The sequence below is a fragment of the Opisthorchis viverrini genome, assembly GCF_000715545.1.
Source record: "Opisthorchis viverrini unplaced genomic scaffold opera_v5_172, whole genome shotgun sequence".
Classification (NCBI taxonomy): domain Eukaryota; kingdom Metazoa; phylum Platyhelminthes; class Trematoda; order Opisthorchiida; family Opisthorchiidae; genus Opisthorchis; species Opisthorchis viverrini.
Genome location: NW_008751831.1, coordinates 516,261 through 524,599, shown reverse-complemented (window position 1 = coordinate 524,599; position 8,339 = coordinate 516,261). Strand labels below are relative to the sequence as shown.

Here is an 8,339-nt window from a genome sequence, read left to right as displayed (position 1 = left end):
TATATATATATATATATCCAAAACCCCGCTCATTTAGCCATATAGAGGTTGACTTACCTGAACAATCAACCAAATGACGTAGAGCGGCTTCATACTGCCCCAGCGTCTGTTTCATCGTGATAAGCCGCTCTTTTCGAAAGCTTTCAAGACGTGGATCTGACTGAAAGATGAATAGAAAACGAGTTCACCCAGCGTAGAGGGAAACACGGCGAAATGGGGTTATTTAAATTTCACTAAAACATGCTAATTAATTAACTTTTTGGACACCTACCGAGCCGATCCTTGATAAAGAGTCGTATAAGAGGTGTTCTCTGGGTATCAGCGCCTTTCTAGAACAGACAAGAAAGTTTGGTAAAAATCCCTGAGAGCACTTGGAAAAGTACAGCAGAAAACGGACTAAGAGATAGAACTAATAGGGGCAAGCGAAAGCCAAACAAAAAAAGTCGACTCACAGGTACTCCACTGGGAACTCAAAACACAGCCTCGGTTCACCCATAAATTCCACAACATGCATCCGTTCTCCCAAAGTATGTGGAAACAAATACCGCTTGGACAAAAGATTGTCGCACACCGTGCTCAAGGTCGTTATACTGCACTCGGACTGAAAAAGAGAGATACCAGGTTAAAAAAAGTGCAACCCACCTGAGTTGTTGCATCCGAAGGTTGATGGCACCTTCGGGCTTGAATGATCACCTTCGGAGTTTTGCCATTTAGAGGTGATTTCAAAGCCAATCCAGTCGACGCATCGCAAACGGACAGCTCTAACGCCTCACCTTCAGTAATACGACTGACTGTTGTAACGACAACGCCAAGTCGTATGCCCTAGTATCAATAAGTAAATGAAAGAAAAAGAACATAACGAATGAGGAAAACATTCGAACTAAATCGTAACTATCGGTGACAAGAACCATTTGAAAGCTGAAGAAGTGTTCGCGGTAATTATTTTCTTCCGGTTCGCGAAGGAAAAATACTTGGTCACGTGTGCTGGGCTGACTAAGTAAGTCGGAGAAAGGTAGCGGTATCTGCCTGAAGTACAATATGGTGAGGAACTCATATCGAATAAGCTAACAGCGGTATTGTGCCTCAGACAAGATACTGCTTCTATAGAAGTGATATATCGGAGGTGGACTCAAGCCAGGGAATTTTCTGAGCAGAAGCTGATTCACACTCTGTATCCCCGACTTTTTCTCAATATAAAAATGCTATAAAAATGAAAATACTAAACATCACCGGCAAAGTCTGTCTCATTCATGACTCCATACTCAGTTTGAGGCAAACGTATCTGCCAAGTGTTGAAAATCCCGATAATTCCCATCAGAAACAGATATTCTTCCCACGCCTGCAAATGTGCATGGACTGAACACAAAGACACAACGGCAAAGTAAAGTCGGCTTTCGTGTCCAAAATGATGAGATCGGATCCATTTGAAGATGTGTAGAGCTGCACCGGCTGCTTTGGTCGTGGTAGAAGATCGGACAGGAACGCTCATTGCCTATATTCGAATGCCCCAAAAGCAGAGTTTCTACCCACTTTCAGTGCATCATTAAAACAGCCGATTCCCACTGAGAATACACTTTTCAAAAGAAGCCGATGTGGTTGCATAGATTTCGTCAGTTAACAACGCTTCAAGCCCCGGCAACATAGTTACCCATTTAACCATTATGCCCAGTTTCTCCACACCCAAGATTCCGAGGACTTTTGTAATTAACTCATTCCAAAATAAGGCGGAAAGTATTATTCGAACGTTTCGACTACAGTCCTGTTGAAAACCGTTGTAATTCCGCTCTTTGCGTAATCTCCAGATAGATGCTTTTTCCTTCCAGCGTTTCCTCTACAGATAAACGATTCCTATTACACAAACTATGTTCTCCTGGATTTTCTGCATCCTCGTTCAGTTGGTTGAATTGAAAATTTATAGTTTACGACCGTTAGGACAGGTACTGTGAACGCTTCTCAGCCAGAACCAACTTGCCAGTTGACCCACCCAAATGCGCCGTTTTTTTTTCTCGTATAGGTGACAATGTGGAGCGTATATATGTATTCCCTAGCACTACCTGCCCCAAACATTCAGGAATAAGTTTTCAGTGTCCTAAATTAGCCATACCTTCATTGATAACGACACGCAGTAGGCTAACAACTGTTTTCAGGTTGACACTAAGTGGCTAGTACATATCGTATTTTTATAAAAACGGAAAAACGCACACAGAAAATGAGTGCAAAGTAAGGAGAAGAGGAAAGTCACTCAGTCATTTATATACCTTTGTACATGGGCGCATACAAATTGCTGTTTGATCTGGGAGTTCATTAGACCTATCCTGAACATGTATACCAGTGTAGCAGGATAGTCTTGATTAGCCTTGTCTGTTTGTCAAGACAGTGTCCACAGCCTAAAAAAATTGATTCAGCTGTTTCTAGGGTACATGTGCGTATAGACTCGAGTCAGTGGTGAGCGACATTACGTATGACTTTGAAAGTAGTGTTCACATCTACCCTATAGTCAATCACATGAGCAACAACGCGCTTCTTGGTGATCCTGTGCTGTTATCTGTTGTAGACAATGTTCACGGATAAGAGTAGCAAACTGATAGGAAGCGTCACAGACGCCCCCGAAGTAGTGAACAACCATGGATGAGGCCAACACAAGTGGCTTGCCCCTGTTATTGGGCGGAAATTTTGGACAGATTTTAAAAAATACTTCACATGGGCAATTTGACACCGTTAATCCATCTCATTAGTATCTCACGTTAGAACGGCACATTGAGAGACAAGATATTCTCCTCCACTGTTGAAAAGCTCTGCAGTTTTTGGTTAGATTCTGCTGCGGGAAACCATCGTCTCGGAGTGGGCTACGCATAAGGTCTAATTTCCTTTGCAAAGTGTTGCTTCAAAATACTACTATATTTTTCGACGCCGGGCACATAACTGGATTCCATTTCTATTTAAAAGAGATCAAACTGACGAACTGGCGAACTGTCCAGCTAAAATCTTTCTGCGTAGTGTGCGCCTCGGTAGCCCAGTAAGCGACTTGGGATCACATCAATGAAGAGGAATTATTTACTTTCTTTATTCTCTACAGTGAACGATGGGCACTATTAAATCTTCCAGCCAACCTCTCAGGGTCATGGTCATCATCGGCCCCACAGAAAAAACCTACGTAGCGGTGATAATGGCATGAATCATTGATGCAATACTGTGGTTGGTTGCGTTCATCCCTAGACATGGAAACACCGGCCCAGAAGAGACCAAGTGGTAATCCCAGTTCATACCATCTCTTTGTTTATTGAGATCACCACTGAGAATACGCTGCAGATGCACCAAGTCTACAGGTACACCATAATAAAATAATGAAGGAAGTAAGCGGTTTCAAGTAAAGGACATCAGTAAAAAAGTGAGCCAACATCACCTGAAGACACCTTATCTTCAACATTAAAATCCCCAACTTTGTCAAGAAATTCAGAGCAGTCACTTGAAATATGCTTGAAGAGGCATTACCTGACAGGTTCAAAAACGTCCACGAACCATTTCACCACCGAGAGGTAGAATGAGCCTGTCATGGACAAAATCGGTGGAATGGTGATGCCATATTCATTTGTTTATTCGAGAATTCCATAGAGACCTGAGTGTGGAAACCACTGGTGTAGCTGTATCGAAGAAACTAAAACTGATTATTCCATCATTCCGAATTGAACGCAGACTAGGTGGTAATTTGACATCCAGTGTATACCGTTTTTGTCTCTCACTCCAGGCACCTTAGCAAGCTTTTTAATATCCGCGAACAATGCGCACAGCTTATCGATATAACCCGACCTGTTTTGAATAAGGATGCCAGAGCCCATGTCATGAGGGGATAGAAACAATGTCTTCGTACTTCCGTAGCTAGGGAACTCTCCCTAGCTGGGCGATTTCTGATCACAACGACTGACTAAGGTCGACTGGAAATTTTCCAGCTCGTCATCATCACTTTGGGGTTGTTCTCAAGGAACAAAGTTTACCACAAACTGTTCACACTGAAGCAAATCATTTACCAAGCCTCGTGAAACTAGAAGAACCTACAGTCCCTTAGACCAGGGTTCCGAATTAAGTTCTAGTGAGAGCAATACTACCGGTTCACCTTATAACGAGTAGTGAACATTTTTACGGTGACATACCTACAAGAATAACGGATGTAAATGTCCAGCCCCAGATAGGGAGAAATTTTTTCTCTTGAATGGGCCCGATTGCATCTGGTCAGGTCGAAATGTGTATTTGAATAAGACAGAGAAGTATCACCACCAAGTGAATTTCTGCACAATTAAGCCAGACGGGGCTTACCAGCTCAGATTTCATATCACGCAAATCCACTAATTCCAACTGCAGACGACTCTTTTCATTCAAAGGTTCCGAACGGAGGTAAATGGTTTTCATGAAGGTGGGACTGGAGGATTTCTAAAAATCAAGAGAGAGAATATGGTTTGAAAAAAAGTGGAGAGAAGCAGAGGTATAGTAAGGCAATTAAATTCTTCGTATCTTTAAGGACAGCGTGATGACTGTAGTCCAATCGTACCCTAAAGTCAGGATGTTATCACCAAGACAGCAGAAAACTGGCACTGGTGATTAGTGTTTCATTTGTCCCATAAAATTCATGCGATGCAAGGGATCGCTATGACGAAAGGAGACGATGCTATTGCTATGGGAGCCCAACCATTGTGAGGTGCACTCACCCCCAAGTAAACAATCGGTCCACCGGACTGCAGCAAAATTCTCACCGAAACCGGTTTTACATTAGATTCTGCGGTGACTCTATACAAACGAGCCATGCGAAGATCACCGTGGAAATCAGCACTGCCAGAACCTTATAGAAGTATATATTCCAGTCATATTTCCCCAGCTGTATGACACGCTGGCGTTGTCTAAAGATGGGAGTGAAGTCCTCAGTAACGTCTTTTCTGATCTGTTTTCTGGCATTTAGGAAAAGGAGTCTGTCCCAGACAACTGGGGAGAGTCGGTGATAGTGCCCATTTTCAAAAAAGGGTCTCGTATTGAATGTAGTAAACACAAAGGGATCAGATGTCCCTGGCTGTAACGAGAATGCTGGCTCACTGGTGCTTCGTCGCCTTGTGATGACTCGCGAAACACTGCCTTGAGAGTAGCAGGCGGAATTCCGGCTTGGTAGGAGTTACAGTGACCAAATCTTCACCCTGTCCGGTGGTAGAACAACGTCATACGTACAAACGACCGACAATTTTAGTATTCCTGGCTTTCCAAGGCATAATTGACTAAACTGACCGGTCTGTGCTTCTTGACATATTCGCTCACCAAGGAATGCCTCAGTAGCATTATTGTAATTTACAAATGAAATTATCTCGTCACATTCAGAATCTTTTGAACGGAATAGATAAGTTTATAGAAGTAATGCGGAGGTTAACCACCAGTAGTCTCACATTGGCGCCCATGGGGGTTGTGTGACGGTCTTTATTTTATCCATGCGGGCACTTATTATTCAAAGCACACCCGTTCCCAATCCTCATCGAGTAAAATGTATTCATTCTTCAGCCTCCCTCTAAAAGCGGAGTGACTGTCCACCAAAAAAATCACTACCTAAACGCTGCTCGACATTGAGGAACAATACACACAAAACGATAAGAGTGGTAGGTAACTTGCAAACCTGAATTGTTCCGCCTTTGTAAACAGCGTATTTGGAGATATGTTAGATTGTCTACTCTGGTTTTCAAATTATATGGCTGCATAAGACGGATAATGGTGCGCATGGGTAGTGCTTTCGTATAGGTGTATTATTCAGAAACCCATATTAATGGGACAAATACCCAACTAACCGCTAATTAGTTCCATGAGCTGGACAGCTTAGTTACAAGGGTTTCATCACCAGTCGACGATATTATCGGTATGTCAAGTAACGGAGCGATTCTGTACATCAGTGGGAGTACTCTAACCCAAATGGTTACACAAAGCTGCCCTGGCTGTGACTCATGGGTGGTGCGGCTCTTCGCACACGCTATGGGGTTCGGCTGCACAACTTTTTTCACGTGACCTGAAAAGTAGCGGAATCAAAACTTTCAAATGGAAATTTTTGGTTGCATGGCTACCATGCAATCAGGAGGAAATATGATAACTGAGGAACTTCTGGGTCGTCCAGGCGTAGAAAAAAACAGAAGAGCTAAACCTGAACCAAGTATCTTCTTGTCCAGTACGCCATCCCAATCCCAACTGACCGACAATCAGACCCACCGGTTGCTCATTTCAATGGCCTCAAAACTGTCTCCTTCTGTCCCGTCTTGTGTCCTACAATTGATCAAAGGTAGCTTCAATAGTTACACGTTGTACAGTGTTACCTGGCCTACGCCGGATGCTTCTGCATATTTTGATGTACTTATGGTTTGAGTCTGGGTTACAAAGCCAAAAACGAGAGACAATTCACAAATGTAGAAAGGTGGAGTGCTCACCTCTACAACTTCAGTGGTGCCAACACGCTTCCATCCAGAATCCGGTGGTGTACACAAGGAAAGAATAATGTGTACATTCGGAGTGCTTTCTGGCTCCCATGCGAGATCCCTGCAGCCTACGGGGATTCAGACGACAAGATAGTCACACACTAAGTATGAGGTAGTACAGAGATGAAAATAATGAAAGAGTTGTAACAGGTGAGCTCAAAACCAAGAGTTCGGTAGAATGCAGAGAACAAAGTGATTAGATATGGCCGCTAACGGCTAGGTCTACAGATATCACGGGAACAGGCGGACGGAAATTCTAGTGGAAACATCGCGCGAATCTATCCCCAAAAAGTGGAAAAATGAAAATCGGAACAGTACCAGAAATGCAGTCCGAGACAGACGTTTTCCGCGGCTGGACTAACTACTTGGCAGATTGCTTAACAATCTCTTAACACTATCAATGACAGTAGCAACGTACAAGATCATCGCTCGACTGACACGTAACCATTACAATTTAGTTCAACTAGATAAAGTCACTTACTTAGGCTGATTTCAATGCCTTTTAAATCAGACGAACCTAAAACTAAAGTTAAAAGATTATGTTTGGACACGGCGAGGAAAATACCTTCGTCGGTTACGGAAGGCTTTTCGACTTTATGAATGGTGGTGGGCCCCGAATCCAACGGATCACGTCCAGTTGAATTACGAAGTTCATCCCGGATGAGGCCGATTCGTTGTAAAGTTGGTGCTAATTGTGCTGCAACCAAATGTTGACACCAAATTTCTGCCTCGGTTTCCGACCTCGCTATGAATACAACGGCCGGATCCCCTGCGTCAAATTCTAACAGTAAAATCATAATATTAGGGCATACCAATTCGAAATGCGTGGGGGATATCTTCTTCTTTGGCTGGCGCTACAGTAAATCGTTCCAGTAGAATCACTCCCTCGACTTCAGTACTTTTTCTGTCAGGTGAGCGACATAGTACCAATATGTTTCCCTTCAAGCGACACCAGTGTTCTGAGAAAACTGATCGGAACGAAGAATCACATGGAAAACTTAAACTAACCGACACCACGTCTCCGGCGTGAGTCGATCTTCTGTCTGCACAAGAGGATGCCCTCAAATGTGGAGTTCCACTGCAGCGATACTTCGCCAAGCTCCTTGTAGTTCAGCCTAATGAGAACGAGCCATTTAAAATGTCGAATAATCACGCCCCATAATTCCAAAAACCATACGAAGCAAACTCACCTCATAATGGGTCCGAGGGTCCTGCTCAGCCAGAAGCTGGCTTACATTACACTCGGTGAAGGCTAAAAAACGGGGAAACAGCACGTTTGTGGAATCAATTATGGTTGACGTGGTAAAAATTATCCACATGATTCAAGATAAGTGTTGGATTATTAAAGTTTGTGTCCGAGGTTACATTACACGAAGGCTAAAAAACGGGGAAACAGCACGTTTGTGGAATCAATTATGGTTGACGTGGTAAAAATTATCCACATGATTCAAGTCAAGAGTTGGATTATTAAAGTTTGTGTCCGAGGTTCTCGTCTTCTTACTATTCGCCGTGCTAGGAGTCTGTATCAAGCAACATAGCTGGGGATAGAGTATTGCCACAATCCGCATTATCATATTGTTTGCTCGCTGCGTGACCGAACCGTAACATATTTGGCGACGCAAGATGGAGGCAGAACAACTCAAAGTAATGTTTGAGCAACAACTGCAACTCATCAAAGTACTTACGGAGCGACTATCAACTACATCTTTGGCTTCACCGGCGGCGTCGAGTGTCCCACAGTCGGTTGATGGAATCGCTGGCAGTATCAACGAATTTTGCTATGAACCCTCAGCTGGCATAACGTTTGATGCTTGGTTTCGTCGCTATGAAGACCTGTTCAGGGTCGATTTT

At 43.4% G+C, this 8,339-nt stretch overlaps 1 protein-coding gene across 1 annotated transcript in view; it reads right to left on the bottom strand.

The window, feature by feature from the left end:
- Positions 1-7,740, bottom strand: part of T265_14314 (hypothetical protein) — a gene marked incomplete at both ends in the record, with an annotated part of 45,645 nt that extends 37,905 nt beyond the window's left edge. The window contains 8 exons of the mRNA XM_009173092.1: positions 58-160; positions 272-329; positions 453-601; positions 643-822; positions 4,312-4,425; positions 6,441-6,556; positions 6,970-7,342; positions 7,679-7,740. Coding sequence (XP_009171356.1) covers positions 58-160; positions 272-329; positions 453-601; positions 643-822; positions 4,312-4,425; positions 6,441-6,556; positions 6,970-7,342; positions 7,679-7,738 — 1,153 coding nt within the window. The remainder of the gene's footprint in view (positions 1-57; positions 161-271; positions 330-452; positions 602-642; positions 823-4,311; positions 4,426-6,440; positions 6,557-6,969; positions 7,343-7,678) is intronic.
- Between the last annotated feature and the right edge of the window lie 599 nt (positions 7,741-8,339).